The sequence below is a fragment of the Brienomyrus brachyistius genome, chromosome 16 (assembly GCF_023856365.1).
Source record: "Brienomyrus brachyistius isolate T26 chromosome 16, BBRACH_0.4, whole genome shotgun sequence".
Lineage (NCBI taxonomy): Eukaryota > Metazoa > Chordata > Actinopteri > Osteoglossiformes > Mormyridae > Brienomyrus > Brienomyrus brachyistius.
Genome location: NC_064548.1, coordinates 23,735,602 through 23,754,426, shown reverse-complemented (window position 1 = coordinate 23,754,426; position 18,825 = coordinate 23,735,602). Strand labels below are relative to the sequence as shown.

The window sequence follows — 18,825 nt, the reverse complement described above, 5'->3', positions numbered from 1 at the left end:
CTGTGGGTTGGGACTCAGAGGGTTGCTGGTTCAAATCCCTGGGTCGGCAGAGTGATCCCACCACTGGGCCCCTGAGCGAGGCCCTTAATCTCAGTTGCCCCAGGGACTGGCTGATCCTACTGCCTCCTCTGTACCAGTTCCATGAGGTGGCCTCCTGTGACGCTTTCCCAGCTGTCCTGAAGGAGGCCCCACATATGCTGAGTCCTCATTGGTCACTTGTCTTTCACTCTCTACTGGAGCAACAGTTGAGTTAAGTTCTGCAATCTCTAATATATACATGCAGCTGGGGAAAAAATTAAGCAACCACAGCACGATGTTTGTTTCAATCATTTCTCAATGTATGGGTACAGCTCTGTGGATAATAATATATTTATTTGGCAAACTGCTCCCTGCTTCTTATTAATGAAGGACCTCACTCTTTGTTGGACTTTCAATTCTGCTTCTAGGAACCGGATACTAACTGTCCTAGCAGTGCACTTCATACCTGCACTTAATATTTCCTGTTCTTTATGAAGGTCACTTGATGTCATCTTCTGATTCTTGATAATCTGTCGGATAAGTTGATAGTCATCACTGGCATTAGAAAGTTGTTTCTACTTTTTTACCTGACTGGCTTTGGGTCGTTCCCAGCTTCTCCTGCTTCACCATACTCTTACGTATTGCTGTTTTAGAAATTTTGAACCCTGAAGCAACCTGCTGTACCAGCGTAGCCTTCCGCCAGCAGAACAACCACTAAACCAGGATTTTAAAATGCAGACGTTGAAAAATATAGCGATTTCTAAATTTTTTTCCCACATTATATATACATGAACTTTTCCAAACCTCATCTGGTTCTGTGAACTGACATGGATTCATGAGTTGCAACACAAAAGCCAAGAACGCCCTCAGAGGACTACCATCAGGGGGCAGGCTAGAGTTCTCCTGTGACACTCCTTTGCATGAGCTCTGGTTCTCTTCTAGTGCTGGTCGAGGCAGAGTGAGGTTCTTGCAGAGTGTAATCCTGATACTTGCAGAAAAAGGTGGAAACAGACGCTCACCTGATCGCAGATCAGCTCCCATTTCTTTTCGTTGTCATACTGACGCAGCAGCCTGGCTTTGTCTGGCGGAAGGTTCATTGAGTTCTGGGGAAGAAGCAGAAAAACCATAAGCTACAGATGTAGTTTAGCAGATCGAGCAACAAGACACAGAGGCTGAACATCTGAGAAGAACGTTGAAGTTCACCTCATACGGCACCACTAACCAATCTCCAGTAAATGCTCATCTGTAGTTGACAGTGGTTAGAAGCTCAACCTGAACGATAAGGGCATATAAGACTGGCAAATCAGAGTCTGTAACTCTGAAATGTGTCTGTGGAATGTTTAAGGACACCAGAGAAAAACAAAGATCATGTAAACACTGCACCATACTGTCCATTCGACTTTAAAGCAACATCTGCTTGACCCCCCAAAGCCAACATTTCTTTAGTTCTGCATCCAAGCTCTTAAGTATTACACACCCAAAAGTGTCTTTAAAAAACCTGGAACGATTCGCTCCCTCCTCACATGCACAAATAAAACACCTGCACACAACAAAAATAAAAGTTCATTGTGGAAATTCCAGCATCACTGTGACACGTGTGTATATCACACGCACACGTAAACAAACCACATAAAAAAAACAAAAAAAAAAAAACAAAAGAACACAGACATCTAAGATCCTTCCCCTGCCAGTTAAATGTACTGCTGTTTCTCTAACAAGGCTGGCGAGACGATGGCAGAGACCACCGAGAAGGATCACATGCGGCCATGCCCTTTTAAACACCTCCGATCCCAGACTTCCTCTGAGAACATGGGTCATGTCCGTCTTACCAGGGAAAACACTGACGGATTGGGTGGGGGGGTGGGGCTGCTTCACAAAAGACTGGCAGTCAAGTCATCTGATCTCAAGCCTCATGACCCTTGACCCTTGACCATAACGTCTCTCTCACCCAAAATCAGTGTAGCAATGCAGATCAACTATCATCTGCTAAATGTATTGCTCAAGGCACAACACATCATAGTATTAGAGCCTAAAACTCTGTCATTAACCTCTAAACCACCTGCCTGCTGGAAATCAGTGACCTCAAAGTCTATCACTCTAAGAAACAGTGTCTATATATATATATAAAAGCAATTTCCACTGCTGCTTGTCTGTTACTTGTGTTGCTAATCTCTTTGCTGCTGCTATAAAGTTTCTGTGCAGATCTGTGTGAAAGGTGCCCTGGAGGAAGCTCTGTCGTCATAATCAGAAACATCTGCTCCTCAAGAGGCTGCATGAGTCCACAAGAAACAGGCAGAACCGATAGGTCTTCCATTAAAAGGAACCGAAACAATGTCAAGCGGGACAAGCCGACTCGGTAAAAGATCATATGTGTTCATTCATTAGCGTTCTGGTTAAGGGCTGTGATCATGCAACCTTCTGGATCATGCGACCTCAGTACAGAAGGGGCAGCCTACAGAGGAAAGGGATGGCACTGCTCTGCTGGCCAGTGACATCAGCTTCCCTGAAGTTAGCAGCACGCAGCATGTCCCTGGATAGCAGCGTCCAGCAGCCTCACACACTCTACAGTGAATTCTCACAAATGACAGCGAACATGCAGCAGTTTCCCTTCCCCAGAGCATATAAATAAATAAATCCTTTATTTGCCATTTGCACAAATGTGAGTACATTGGAACGCTTCTCTGCACTGACCCCATCTTGCTCTCCATAGCTTGGGGGGTCGCAGCACAGGGTCGGCCAATGTGTGGTGCCCCTGGAGCTCGGGGTTAGGGGTCTTGTTCAAGTGCCCACAGACATGTGACTGTTCTGCCAAGGATGGGGCATAAATTGGTGGCTCGCTAAGCCACTCACCGCCCCTGTATGTTTTTCCCCTTTGTTTACTTAGACACATAAACGCATTAAAATTACAACAACAGTTGTGGTAAGAAAAAAAAATCCATCAAAACCCTAAGTGGGAGGGGTCTAATGAGCACTGTCTATTACTCACCACTTTCCATTGGTCGAGAGCTGACAGTGATTGTTGGTGGCATTAGAGAGCAGGAAATCACTGTAATCAAATGTAATTTGAAAGCTATTTCCACCAGAGTAAAACAGAGTAAAACTACAGAAAATATGTATATTATGCGGCATGGTGGTGCAGTGGTTAGCACTGTTGCCTCACACCTCTGGGACCTGGGTTCGAGTCTCCGCCTGGGTCACATGTGTGTGGAGTTTGCATGTTCTCCCCATGTCGTAGTGGGGTTTCCTCCGGGTACTCCGGTTTACCCCGACAGTCCAAAGACATGCTGAGGCTAATTGGACTTGCTAAATTGCCCATAGGTGTGCGTGTGTGAGTGTGCCCTGCGATGGGCTGGCTCCCCATCCTGGGTTGTTCCCTGCCTTGCGCCCATTGCTTCCGGGATAGGCTCCGGACCCCCCGCGACCCAGTAGGATAAGCGCTTTGGAAAATGGATATATATATATATATATATATATATATATATATATATAATGTCATAGCCAGAAAGTAAAAATCCAGACCACAATTTTGTTTCATTCATGCAGTTGAGAGCTATTTGACCATGAATCTTTATACTCAACTGGTTGGTTGAAACAAAATCATGGTCTGGATATTTACTTTCCGGACCTAAACTATCCATCTTTGATTATAACAAATAATGATTTTATAAAATTCTATGACTAGCCACCTCAGTTAAACCCAAGAGTGAGCAGTTTAATGAATCCAAAAGGGCGTCTTTACCTGTCCATGGCATCTATTTACAGTCACAGACTGGCTCTCAACATTCGCCTCACCCAGTGAGGTAAAACCTGCGGAGCGGGCCGGTCCCCACTGGCCCAGATCTGTCGATGCTTCAGTTAAGCTTCATGTGCTGCATTGCTGCAAGGTCCTGCGGGGGTTTCGCCTAAATAACTAGTTTGTGCAGGAGACCAGACAGACAGACGCCCATACTCCTTTGCTCTCCAGGAAGTTCACGCGTTGACCCCTGACCTTATAACGAGTCACACATTGCCAGAAAATGTATTTATAGGCTCTCTGGGGCATAGCTATCGTTGCCATGGACACCGTAGCCTAGTAGACGGTTGAGAAACCTGCATGATTTTTGTCATACTTTTTGAATTAAAGAGAAAAAACAAAACATGATAACACTCAACCTTTCAGATCCCAGATAACTAAGTTTGCCACTGAACATGTTTGGTAGGTAGTTTCACAAATGTGCATTGGGGGGGGGGGGGGGGGGGGGGGGGGGCTGGGGTGGTCTACACTTCACAGAGTCTCACTCACATTGTTGTTAATTTATGAAATGAGCTGTATCGGAATGCAGAGGGATAAGGGGTGGCTTACTTTCACAGCGAGCTCCACAATGGGGCTGACATTGCAGCTTATTTCCTTGTTTCACCAAAACCATTGGAAGATTGATCTTTCTAACCTCATTTCCAAATATCAGTGGTCAGGGGGATATCACAGACTCACCGGTTCCCCAGACTAAAAAACAATGTGTACGATAAATTACGCCGAAGAAAAGCACACAATCATCGAGTCCGCAAAAAGAAATGTTTATCACTGGAACACGTTCAAACGTTACCTAACCACTTTTTTTGGATACCACACAATGCCGGCGTTGAGCGCAAGCCCTTAAGTTCAGAGCCTTCGTCAACGGGGACAGAACTGCAGATTGGGACCTTCCACCCCACAGATCACATCACCTGTTGGCTGCAAGAGGTTGCCACTCCCCCTGCCAGCCTCGACTGTGCAATGAGTGAACGTCGTTCTTCACAGTTGTGGAGGACTGGTTCCGTGCTGCTGCTTTGTTGGCTCATATTACAGCAAATTTATATTTTCCCAAACACCCAGAACACAAAACATTTAAAAACAGGTCGCGTGGATGGTTTTGCAAATGTCTGCAACTGCCTTCTCTCTGAAAACACAGCAGTTTGCAAAGACAGACGTAATGCAGATTTCGGTGCAGCCCAGTGATAAATACTAGTCTGAGAACAGTGGTTACTCTGTGGTTGACAGTTATACTTTCCAGCAGAACTTGGCAGTAACTTTACACTGATCTAAGAACAGTGGTTACTGTACATTTTACAGCCACACTTTCCAGGTCTGAGCTCCAGTGATGGGAAATAGTTGGTCAAACAGCCCAAAAGGGGGTTTCTAATTTTATGAAGATGATGTAATTAGGAGTTGAACTTATAAACCAAAGGTTTGAATGACACTGAACAGCTCCTGTTGTACCTTTAAACAAGATACTCTAGGGCATGACCTCAGGAAATCAAACGCTACAAGCCACTATAGGTTGTGTTTAACACAATTAGATTCTAAATACATTAGCAAAAGGATACTAATATGAATCACGTGTTCAAACGTTTGCATAAAAAATTATGTCCCAGGGTCTTCACCATTTAGTTATTTTACTTTGTCCTAAACGAAATCTGTGGCAACTGAGGTACATTGTCTGCATGAAATGTTGGTAAACTGAGCAGATATGCATGTCTGTCGCCCTTCTGTCTGTAATTACTCCTGAGTTCCTCATGCATCCTCCCCAGACACCAGGAGGCAGAAAACCGGAGGCTTTTGGCTCCCAATAAGTTCCAGGATCTAGTGGAAGATTTCACTGAAAGATGCTGATTGGATACAGGCCCCAGAAGAGTCACCTGACCTCTGGTCAGGGAGATTACATTTCCCGTTTCAAACCCACACAATCCCCGATTATGCACCTATTATAAGGGTGTGAACAGCAGTGGCTCAACATTTATGGTGAGTCAACAATGACAACTAATCACCAAATTACACAGAATAAAAACTGTAGACGAAAAAAAGACAATTTTCCTTTCACTCGTTCCTGCCCTTGGGCCTCTTGTCCACTGAACTCGAGTGGAGCTGCAGGTGTCTGCTGTCTACGCAGAGATTACTCGTGTAATCCAGGGGACACCGCTGGCCCCCCGCTCCACTCGCCGACTCACAGCCTCCCCCCGCTGCTGCTCTTGGTGTCATCTGCCCGTGTGTTTGACATCTGATCTGCCTTTCTAATGCGAGCTCTCGGATTCTGTGAGGAGCGATGATGAGAGTCTGTGTTCACTGTACCGATAAGACCTCTAAACATTTTACCAATTACTTTCATTTCATTAACCACGACTGGTCTCCGTCTCATTTATTACCATCTCCATGGGTTCATAAGTGTACAAGTAAGGTCAAGCTTAATTATTAACAAAGGCAACATTTCAATCCAGTTTACAGACGAATTTGCTGACCGAAGAATTATTTAACAGGCCAGGAAACTGCAATAAAGGTATAGACCAACTGAATCATTAAATATTTGTGCAGAAAACAGTCTATGTGAGGGTGTTACCAAGGCCAGGCCTACCAAGCATCTCATGCAACAGGGTGACAGGAGATCAATGCAATGAATGCTGTCTTATGTCTGTTTTATTTAAGCCAAAGTCCCGCTCATACGATACTTCTAATATTTAAGGCAGCACAACAGCCAGTGACGCATGAAGTTTACCTTTATGACTGAGATTCAGACAAAAGGAATTTCATGTTACTAGTTTATGACACTGACCACTATGGCCCCTGTTGCAGGTCCAGCCCCCACATCGCACACATGACGGGGGAGCACTATTTTTGATCATTCAAATTATAGAAATTAAAGACTTTTAAAAGTATCTGACAGGGAAGATGCGTCAAAACTGACCGAAAGTGCGCAGCAGCTCACGCCACGGCATCTGGGAGCCTTAATGTGACGGCGGGCATCTCACACTCTGGACCATGGAATTGTAAAGCGGACTTGGTCTCCTCATGTAGAGGAACATTTCTGTAACAGTGAGTGCGATGGTGGTGAAGCGAAAGTGAAAGTGATCGTCCTTGTTGGCACACTGTAGCACACCATGCGCGACCATGAAACGTGTCTTCTGCATTGAACCCCGTGACATAGCAGGGGGCAGCAGCTATTAACGAGCAACTGGCCACCTCCATCTGTCTCTGCATAAGCTCCCTCAAACCAAGACATGGGATCCATATCTTTAAGTACGGCGAAGGACCAACATAAAAACTGGTTTTAAACCACTATTCTGAAATGAGCTGGAACCATCAGGAGATGTTCTGCTGGCACGCCAGCATCGCAAGATTCCGATAAATAGATATGGTGAGTGCGCAGGCCGCTTATCTGTCATTGTCAAAGTCTGTTAAGCAGCTCAACAGAGATTGTCTGGGAAAATTCTTAACGTAAAAAAAAAAAAAAAAAACTAATGGAAGAACAAACATGCATACAGTGCTCGGTACATTTGAGACGTAACTTCACTTAGTTTGCTCCCTTTTTTAAAGCTGAGGCACCCAAATCCCTGTGGTGTGCAGTACCAGGAAAAGGTAGTATAAAAACACATTTTAGAGAAACTAGATATTTTGCAATACTGAGAATGTTTCACATCGTACTTTTCGTCAGATACCTGAAAATCAGACGTTACAGTATATAAAACGCAAAGACTGTCTTTACATCTTGGCTTCCCTGAAGCAGCCTTGATCACAGCCTGGTTCGTACATAAAATATTAATCACGGACCTTCCCCTGTTAAAAATAACTAGCGCCAAAAAAATCAACTCATCATTCTTGCTTTGCGTTAATTTTACTTAATTGCATAATTTTACTTCAGCTATTGCACAGATGATTGTTCACTAACACTGTCTAATTTGTATAAGACCATCATTTTAGACTCATGCATTGACCTATAATTATCTTCTACAAATACACATACCATGACAAAATTTTTAACTCTAAGCAGACAAGTACATGCAGTTTAAAGCATAATTATTTATGAAAAACCTTTGACGAATCCGAAATCAAATTGCTGACCTGCACTGTTAGTCTTAAGCTATACTGCATGGATCAAATCTGCGAAATAGTGGCACAATTCACGAGGATCATTTTTCAGGAACTCTGAGGCACCAGAGAGGATTTAGAAGAGCTCTGAGAGCTGCTGTGTGTCTCCTTTCCTGGCTTCCCGACAGCTTTCCTACGGCAGAATCACTCCGGGTGACTGTTAGCCTACGGCCAGGGTCAAAGCCAATAAAATCCATGGCCTCTGTGAGAAACAGAGAGGCTGCGTCATCTCTCTCAAGGAAGCGACTCCCCCTTCAAAAGGCTCCCCAGCGCACAAGACGCACTTTGCCATCACATTAGCAGTATTCTGGGAGGGGGGGGGGCGTCAGGGCCCATTGAGGAGGCACTCGGGGGGGTTTTCGTGACTTTGCAGATGTCACACTAAACCCTTCTTTCTAGTGTGGTAGCCCCGGGGGCCACCCTGTAGTGGGACTTCAATGGAAGCTGCCAGAACAGCGAGGCCTGTCCCGGATGGGGGGGTGGGGGTTGTTGGTCCCCGTACAGCCTGGCCCTCATTCTAAAGGTGCATCCTCCATAAAACTAGAAACCACCCCCTTCCCCACACATAAACACACACACACACACACACACACACACACACACACACACACACACACACACACAAACACGTCAGCTATAGCTATCCTTATGGGGCCCGTTCATTCACTTCTATGGTAAAAATGTTAACGCTAACTATGACAATCTTAACCCCCACCCAGCCCTAACCATAACCATAAGTAGACAAAAAAAAATTTTTTTTGAGTTTTTGCATTTTTAATTTAGTCAGAGCAATTGCCGATTTTATTAAATAGAGTTTTCCCTTATGGGGACCAGGAAACCGGTCCTTTAAAGGGAAAAAAAACTGATATTTATCACATTATGGGGACATTGTGCCCCCATAAGGATAGGCATACCCGCTCACACACACGCACACACACACACACACACGTTCTCTCTCACCCACATGGAACCGAATGTAAACAGATAAGGCTGTTCCTTGCAATCCATGATTTTGTGTCATGATTATATTACATATATATATAAATAAGATGCATGGACTGAGTACAGTAATCACCTCCTGTACTTCCAAGTAAGACCTAACATTTCATGGAAAAGATGCCTATTAGGGTGACGCACCTGCGCCATCAAACGAAGACACCAACCACCTGCCGTGTGACTCCAAACACTCTCTGAGGAGTGAACTGGGGCAGCTTTGAATAACCCCCCCCCCCCTTAGCATTAGCCTAAGGACCTGACACTAACTTACCCCACAGATTAAGGTCTGCAAAATGAAAAAGGGCAAAAAACAGAAAGCCTGACGTCAGGCCGGAGCAAAGAGCGTTTGGTGTCGGATTTCATCATTGTAACACTTTCGTCATCAGCATCTCAGAAACAAACGAAAGTGAAAATCAGGACAAATGGGGGCTGAGAGCAATGGCTACTGCAGAAAGAGATTATTTAAAACCTGACATATAAGGCAGGGGATATAAATGGGGACTGAAGATGTTTCACGATAATTAAAAGCACATATTTATAATTATGTGTTTGTCTTAACTGCATGATTAGTATCTGGTGCAGGAAAATACAGACAGATTGTCTCCTATATACTGTAGGTCACTAAACATATACAGAGCAGACAGTGTTAGTGAACAATGTCGAATTTTGACAAAGATGTGTCAACAAGCCCCAGAATGTAATGGGGCATTCCTAAAGGACTCTGTTAATACTTGTATATTTGTCTTGGCATCCCGAGACTCTGAATCAAGGCTACGATGAACTCTCCAGGGTGAGGAAAATGGAGGCCACACGATCATTTTCTGACACAGATATTAGAATAAAGAATCATGCGCTTGTTTGTGCAAATCAGATTAAGAAACATTTATTCATATTATTGACCAAAAAAATTAGAGGCCTTTTATAATGTTCCTCTAGCAGGATGTTAACTAGATTCAGTCTGACAGACGACTGTGCTATACATCAGGTCTGGAAGAGGCGCAGTGGTGATATGGGTAATGTTTATGTTACACACATGCAGTTACATTGCAAGGATCGAAGAGTTAAGGTAAGGCTCAAGCAGTATGTGGTTTTCATACCACAATGCCGCCTGGACTCCAGTAAATGGTATTTTGACAGTATTTTCTAAAGCAACATTATTTCAAAATGGTATTTTGAAATTTTGGTGATAAAATTCGCTGTGTGGGGGCATGTACGGACTTAAGTGTTTTTTTTTTTTTGAAAGAAGGAAGATAGACATTGGGGCTAAAATGCTCGGGGGGGTTCAATAAGATTCAATGAATGGAGGTGGGATGTCTAGACCAAAATTTTGTTCCAACCAACCAGTTGAGCACTCTGCGGCCCCGAGTCTTTTTCCTCATCTGGTCAGCTGAAAGTCTTAGGCTGGATTTGTACTTTCTGGGTCTGAATTAATCACTCCTGTCAGTATGTTTTGCTTAGGCAAACATTTTTACTTTAAGTGGATGTTTTGATTGTAGAAACGAATTCTAGTTTGCCACAGCTTCTGCAAGTCAAAGACTGTTAAAGCAGGAACTGGTTTCACATGCCAACCTGATATTCCCAACGCCAAGAGGTGACCAATGCTGGTACTGGAGGAACCCTAGTGTTTATGAGAGGGTGTGTGCGCATGTGTGTGTGTGTGTGTGTTGTGTTTATGAGAGGGTGTGTGCGCATGTGTGTGTGTGTGTGTACATGCACACTCCCCTCCCCCCATAATGGGTACAAGAACCAGTTAGTACAGCTCAAGATCTTAATTAGCAAGAGATTAACCTCACTGTACAAATGTCATCGCCATGGAGACTCCATCTGTTGTGAAACGCACCACTGACCCTCAAAGGGTCAGTACAGCCTAAGGGCTTTTGCTGCTAAAGCAGCCCAGAACTTCTTCTTCCACATGGTCTCACATTCGTCTGTGTAGAGTGAGCATGATGACCTAACGAGGCAGGCGGCATCATGCAGGCGCAAGAAGCTGTAAAGCATTTAACTCACACCACACTGCTCACTTCCCAAACTCCCCTAAAACCTACTTACAGTAAGCCTCACTATTACAGAACACTATTACAGCAACTAGGCAAACTGTAATAATGGAGCAACATTAAAGAGTGGCTAGTGTACATCTGCACCACTGGCAAGCCATGAAAGAATGAGAACTTTTGGAGATGGACATTAGACAGGAGGTCGCATTGGCTTGGAATCTGACAGCGATGCAGGACACAGGGTGAGGAGGGGGTGTTGGCTTGAGAAGCTAGGTTGCCTATATGGCCTGGAGCCCAACAGCGAGGGTCCCTACAGATCACTGCACTCACTCCAGGCCCAAGAACCCCGACCGATAACCTGAGGTCTTGGCCTAGGATCTCTCCTCTGGAACATGCTGGTAGGACGAAACCTGACCGGACCATCTGTAAGTCACTTCACTTTGCCAAGCCTGGAATCCACGAGCGAGAAACACTCCCCGCAAAAAGCACATCCTCTAGGACAAGGGTGTCCAATCTTATCCGCAAAGGGCCGGTGCGTGTGCAGGTTTTTGGGTTAACCTGAAGGTCAGCTGTTCAAACCCAGCTGTGAGCTCTTCAGCCAGTCAGTCCTCTAATTAGTCATCTAATTAGGGAGTTGCAGCGAAAAGCCGGATACGCACCGGCCCTTTGCGGATAAGGTTGGACACCCCTGCTCTAGGAGATCCCATCACGACTAGCTCATCACCAACATTAGCAGAGCACTTCCAGAAACTGCTGTCTTCAGATGTTCTGCACACTAAAGAGAGGTTAGGAGCTTAACGCCGAATAAAATCATGTTTTCTTGAAGTGGAATGAAACAAAAAAAATAAACAAACTAAACCACTGATTTCACATCCTGGTGTTTCCACCTGATGTCATTATGAGGGCTAAGCTGTCTTTCAAACAGTAATATTAAAGAACATATATAATATATAAAGAAATATATATTACTGAACATACACACACACACACACACACACACACACACACACACAACAGATCAACTTCACTTGTTTTTTTACTATAGGACTGTGGGGATTTCTTCTTTCAGATCGAAATTGCAAATTTCACTGCAGATTGCTATTGCGTCACAGTACAAGATTCCATTAATTCATACCTGTAAATCCATCACTGGACCACTTACCCTTCTCAGGGTCTAGGTCTTGGGATACACCGTGAATGGGCTTTCGGTGCCTATAAACCAGATCACTTAAAAAAGAAAATTTTGCAATAAAATACCAAGACAACTAATGGCCCTGTTTGGACATTTTTTTTTTTTAAATCTTCAAAAATTTGCATTACAGGAAAGCAATCAGTAACGACCCACTCAAAAAGAAATGTCAACAGTATTAACAATGACTGATTGATATTAATGATTATTATTAATCAATGCAGTACAAAGCATCCTTAATGCTTATAACGACCATTATAATGCATTATGAAGGTATCTATAGTGCATTATAGATGTGAGCTTCATAAAGCATTCATAATGCATAATTAGCATGGCTATAATGTGTTATGCCTTTTGATAAATATTTATATCTGAATTTATAATACTTTATGAATGCATTATATGGATGCTTTAAGTGCTACTGTCATTTCCTTATATTCAAATAATAAAAAGAAAAAAAAATGTTAAATTTTGTTCAGGAAAAAAATTAAATACCGGGGAAACCGCTCATAGCGATCACAGCTGTATGGGTGAAATTGCTCACTATAAGCACATGATCATTATAACTGATCTTTTTTTCTTCTTTATGTCTTAGGCAGATCGCCATCTAATTGACATTTGCATATTTATTACATGAATATAAGGTAATAAAACGTATAGCGTCAATATTTACTTCAAAATGTAGCACGGCTGTTTCAAATGCTTTTCAAATTACAATAATACACAAATTAAATTGCTGAACTGTGCATAATTCAAAAACGCTATAATACAGTACAATGTTGTGCATGAAGTACAGCTTATTGTAGTTTCGCTGCTGCATGCTGGTGGCTCCATTTTGACGATTTACCATCAGATGTGATTCCCCAGAAGCAGACAGGATACCGCAAGGCAAAGTAGTGCGATCAGTTCAAAAATAAGAATTACCGCAGTTAAAATTTTTTCCATATGTTATCATGTACAAAAAGACCCAATATGAACACTGTAAACAAACTATTTCATTTCTATAACCAAATAATTTAATCAACTATTTGTACAGGAATAATACTCCCCCAAGTTTTTTGCGCCTTACAAGCGGTTGATCATAACTATGTACAGTTTCCACTGTATATCGCTTTTATGCCTATTCCTGGTTTTAAAAAAAGCAATACTTTGCAGAAAAAAAAGTTTCAGTGTTCATCAGAGAAGCTCAAAGCCAACATCAAAAAGTTAATTTGCTTCTGAAGGAATAGCATTGTCACAAAAGCCTGGTGTTACGGAAATGTTAATCAAACAATCAGCAACATCTGGACAACAATCTGAAAGCATTTAAGGTGTTTATAGGAGACAGACGTGCTACGTACATGTTACAGCCATCGAAACAGGCAAATGGCATCTGAAGCAAACAGCCAGAGTCGCTATTTTTGTGAGACAGAAATTGCACTTCTCATACAAAACTGGGTATAATAATAATAATCTCAGATATTTACAGCAAATTATATCAGAAACAATCCCCTCCAGGTCAGAAATAGCAGTGAAGCATGCTACTATAATTTCCTCACAACTTTCCCATCTGCCAGTAGGTCCCAAGCAACATGCTAGCTAGAGGGAAGGAAATTATTTCCATGAGGAACCCGTGCATAGTTCACTTTTAGTGAATGCACATTTTTATGGAGCAGAGTCATCTTTCCCGGGTGAGCCCTCGTGCAATTTATCACGTCACGTGACTGAGAGACTCACCAGGGCCACTTGCCGATGACCACGTTCCTAAGGAGCCGTGCGAGCGGACGAATCAATTTTTAAAGAGCAGCAACCACTAGTGGTACTGAGAGTTCCAACGAATTGTTAAATCTTGAACACCAAGGGCTGAAATAGCCCCACCAGACAGTGTCCCAACACTCAAGTATAATATGAATACATGGGGGGGGGCATTTCTTGTTTTTTTTTTGTTCCATACAAACTCAGGAGCTGATATGACCCTGACATGCAGAGATTTACAAAATTCACAGAGAACAAATGAATAAACCAGCACTAAAAGACATACAAACGGGCGAAGATTCGTTCAGGTGTTGAACATATAAAGTCGACACCAGGCCAAGGCACTGATACATTAGTCAGGAAACAGGCTTGAGAGTTTGATCTCTTTCCAGGAACTTCTGAGAGAGGGGTACTGAAACTGGATCGGCGTACAGTGTGGTCTCACTGCGTGTAAATCATTCTCTTCAGCTTTTACGCCAAAGTGTAAATACGGAGTCATGTAAGCTTTAATACACACCTCGTCGCGTTAGATAAACACCCCGATACCCCACAAATAAACAAGCACAGAAACACCTCACCTCTCCATGCTCTGCAGCAGGATTCTCCACATCTGTTTCAAACACAGTCAGCAAAATACATTTTGTTTACTCCGATCCTCATCGTTGCTGCTGCTTTGATCCAATAATAAAATTAAATTAAATTAAAAACTAGCACTATGGTAACAGAATCAGGGCTTATTTAGAGGGACAATTAAACGCATGACCAGATCCGTAATCAGTTTAATACTCTAATCTCCTGCAAGCTCCTATTTTTAATGAAATGAGGGTTTCAAAAAAGCAAGGAAACAAATGGTTCAATGACTGGAAGAGTGTGTGTACATATTAATTGAGTAGTTACCAGTAGGAGTTAAACATGTAAAGAACAAGGGGAAACTAATATGTGCATCATAAAACTGGGATGATTATCGTGTATCAAAGGAGCTCTGAAAACCTAAATCAATGCCTGAATATGTAATGCAAGAACACGCTCCTAAGTAACCCTGAAAAGCAGAAAAACATACATCAAACCTTCTGATTAAGTAAAACAAGACATATTGCTTTCAGTGTGTGGGTCACATGTGAAATAGCTGCTCTCTTATCTTGTCCGACAGCCTTAGTCATGATGATAAAGTCTGGTTAGACTACAGAGCTTAGCCAAAGACAGCTAAGAAAGTTCCTTCCTTCGCAGAATTGACCAAGGAGAAAAATATTTCAGGAATAAGTTAGAGACCCTGCAGCCTCAGAGGTCATACAGTTCCCTTATTGTTCTATGACTAGAATTATTTATGCTGAATGTCAAAAAAAGAGAAAAACTGGACGCAAAATGGTCCAACGACTGAACACTGAGGGATCAGAAAGTTGCTGGTTCGACCGCCGACTTTGGCAGAATGATCACAAGTCTGTTGGGCCCTTAACCCCCGAAACGCTCCAGTGGTAGCGGATAGATAACCTGATCCCAACTGTATACATACTGTCCCTTATTACACATTTGACTTAATTCAACTTGGACATACGACTGAAGTTTTGTTTTTAAACATATTTAATACTTCAGGTGGTCGTACGTCTGACAGTGCTACGCTACCCAGCGTGCATTGCGTACAGTGCGATAATCGTCGTGAGAAAATACCACATCGTATGGCAGCGTGACCATCCGAGCCTCACACGCATCTCCCCGTCTGTTTCACGCACCTAAAGGTTGGTCTGATTATCTTTTGCCGACATAAATCCATTTCAACGTACGATCTGTCTGCCGGAACGGAACCCAGCCGTGGGTCGGGGACAGTCTGTATCTGTACGGTTACGTCTCAAAGCAGAGCTAAACGGGAGCCGTGAAAAGGAGCATTCCAATGTGTAATATTCAGGAGTCAATCTCCAAAAGGTACGACTCTGAACCTCCAGGTTTTTCCAAGTCATTTATAGATTTATCACACGTCATTTAGTAGTTGAAGTGGGCCTGAAGCCAGGAAGCAAAGGGCAGAGAACACCCTGGATGGGACGCCAGTCCAGGCGCACACACTATGGGCAATTCAGACACACCATTTTTTAGCGTTGTGTTTTTGGACTACAGGAGAATGTTAGAGAGCCCAATAGAAAGCTGTATGGGGTAGCCGGGGGGGCACCGAAGGCATGAGGCTATGGTGGTCACCACTAAACCCCAGCGATACCGCATCTTATAACGCATGCTGCTCATTTCTCATGATTTTACAACAGTGACTTCCCATCCAAGGCGGAGCAACTGGTGATGTCATCTGTGCCGGACACTCACACCCCGCAAGAGACAGTTACAGTACGGCACACTCCTCCAGCAAACACTGCTGAAGCACTTCACAGCAGTTTGCACAGCAATAAAACAATTAAGCGGCACGATCACAGTGCCGAACTCATAGTGGCAGCAAGGAAAGTCGCGTCAGAGCAAAGACCCATCTGGAGAGGGTGTCATCTCGGTGCGAGCTGGGAAATTCGCTGGGCATCCAATCCCAGAACAGCCCCATGCTGCAAGCTGTGAAGAGCACCTTTAATAGAATGAATTTCATTTCATGGTGACACAAGAACGAACTGCTTACCCACGTACCTACCTAGCGAGCTATCAACCCTGACCTCAGATTCCACGGCCTGTTCACATTTCAGCTCTATTCCACTTGCACACATGGGCTTAACAATTAGTTGACTAGAAAATTAAGTGTTCAGACATAAGAAATAGACAAAACCGGGACCAGAACAAATCTGTCCAGTGTGCATCTTAAATTCATGAATGGACAGGATCCCAGGCACACGGTTGCAGTCATGGACTGACTGACATCCACCTTTTAATCTAAATTCATTTTAGGCTGCTATGCACACTTACTCGTCCTCGTAAAAGGCAGATCTGAACGTGCACCGGACAAGAGCTCCGATGAACTGGATGAGACCCACTGCTGTGGCAAATCACTCGTCATCAAAGACTTACAGGTTCAATGAGAATATACAAAGGGACCTTTACACTGGTGAGGAGAGCACTCAATTCTCGAAGAAATCCAAATTTCGAACTTGTTAAAAGGATTAATATTAGAGGGATATAGAAGTCACTTTAGATTAAGGCATTGACTTATAGAAAACCAGATGACCACACTTCAGATGTTTTTGAAGGCAAATGCAAATACGATAAGGATATAAGCTTAGTATTGAAATGCCAGCTAGTGCATTAACAATCTGAAAGAACGAAACACGTTCAGTGGTAATACTTTTCATGCCTATGATGACATGTAAGTCAATGTGAGCCTTCCTTAAAGACTAAGGAGAAATGCTCAATCATCTTGCAGTTAGTAACCAGTCCCTCCCCTCAGTGAAAGTGTGCACACACACACACACACACACACACACACACACACACACACACACACACAGGTTTAATCTGTTAGCCAATTACAGCCCAAGAAGATCACTATGACAAGCTATAGTCTCCTACAGCGAATCACGATTGAACACCATGCAGAGCCCAAGATTAAGGCAGAGCCTGTCAGCTGCCGGCCTGTGAGCCTGTCACATGTCGCCACTTTCATTTTCCAAGCACTGAATGAGTCTTTTTCCAACCTAAACACGGGTTTGGATTTAAATGATGAGAACCACACAGCAACTGATGAAAAAAAGTTATCAGATAAATGAGCAACTGAGGAACAAACAGCCGTAACTAATTGTGAGGAGACACAAAAAAGTTAACTGGAATGTGTAACACAAAAGAATATAAAAGCAGTAAATGACAGGTATTGTTTTAAATCCTGCTTTTGCTGCTGCAACATCCCATCCATCCATCCATCCATCCATTTTACAAACCACTTATCCTACTGGGTCGCCTGGAACCTATCCCGGAAGCACGAGGCAGAGAACAATCCAGGATAGGGGGCCAGCCCATCGCAGGGCACACTCACACACCATTCACTCACACAGGCACACCTATGGGCAATTTAGCAACTCCAAGTAGCCACTGTGGAGGGAAACCGGAGTACTCGGTGGAAACCCCACGATGACATGGGGAGAACATGCAAACTCCACACACATGTAACCCAGGCGGAGACTCGAACCTGGGTACGAGAGGTGTGAGGCAACAGTGCTAACCACTGCACCACCATTTTCAGAGCAATGACCATCCCAGGCAGGAGTGTGGCACGTCCTAGGATGACCTTACAAAACTCAGGCACTCCATCAAAAAAAAAATAAAATAAATAAAAAATTCCATCATAATTTTTAAAAAAAAGAAAAACTAGGCTACAGGTCACCAGGAGCAATAACCGTCTATATACAGGACAATTGCTTTTTCCCTTTCCAAAGGCTATTAATGACTTTGCGAGTGACAACATTTCTAAGCACCACCACCAAGCATGAACTCTTCCACGCAAAGGCTTTTTGATGTGCCAGATGTTAAATGAAATCTTGTTGCGGCCCGACAGAAGATCAGCTTAAACAAAAGATCATTAAAGCCAATTTGCCAGTGAAACGCAGGTGCGTCTTCAAACTGCGCGGCTGCCCAGAGATCACCGTCCTATGACCGGCGCTCCTGCATGGCTGAGTAAACGCACTTAATTGATGCCAGGCAATAAAACGCTCCCCCGGAGAAGCACATTTTCAACATTTCGGACTAAGGGTAAAGCGTGTCGGAGTGCTGTAATACCATCGGGATCACCTCAAAGCGCCACGGTGCCCGTTTCAAACCGCTTTTATGCCGCAGATCATACAACGTGTTCTGGAGACAAACCCCGCTATACTAAATCACACCCTCAGGCGTGCGAGACTGAAAAGGTGTGGCGATCGTTGGAAGCGAATTTACTTATTCTGCTTTTCTCCTTACTTGTGGTTTTTAAAAATATATATATTTGGAAACAAACACAGTGAAATAAACATAATCGATCCATCGCTAGATGTATCAGATACGAAACGAATAGCAAATACTGCAAATTAGTATATATATTTATATGATGTATTGCTACACAGCCATAGCGGTATTTT

At 43.4% G+C, this 18,825-nt stretch overlaps 1 protein-coding gene across 3 annotated transcripts in view; it reads right to left on the bottom strand.

Annotated features, from left to right (window-relative positions):
- The window catches only part of LOC125710262 (formin-like protein 2), a 49,543-nt gene that overhangs the window by 29,494 nt on the left and 1,224 nt on the right, over window positions 1-18,825 (bottom strand). For all 3 annotated transcript variants that reach the window (XM_048979820.1, XM_048979823.1, XM_048979821.1), the window contains exon 2: window positions 1,038-1,121. In XM_048979820.1, coding sequence (XP_048835777.1) covers window positions 1,038-1,121 — 84 coding nt within the window. The remainder of the gene's footprint in view (window positions 1-1,037; window positions 1,122-18,825) is intronic.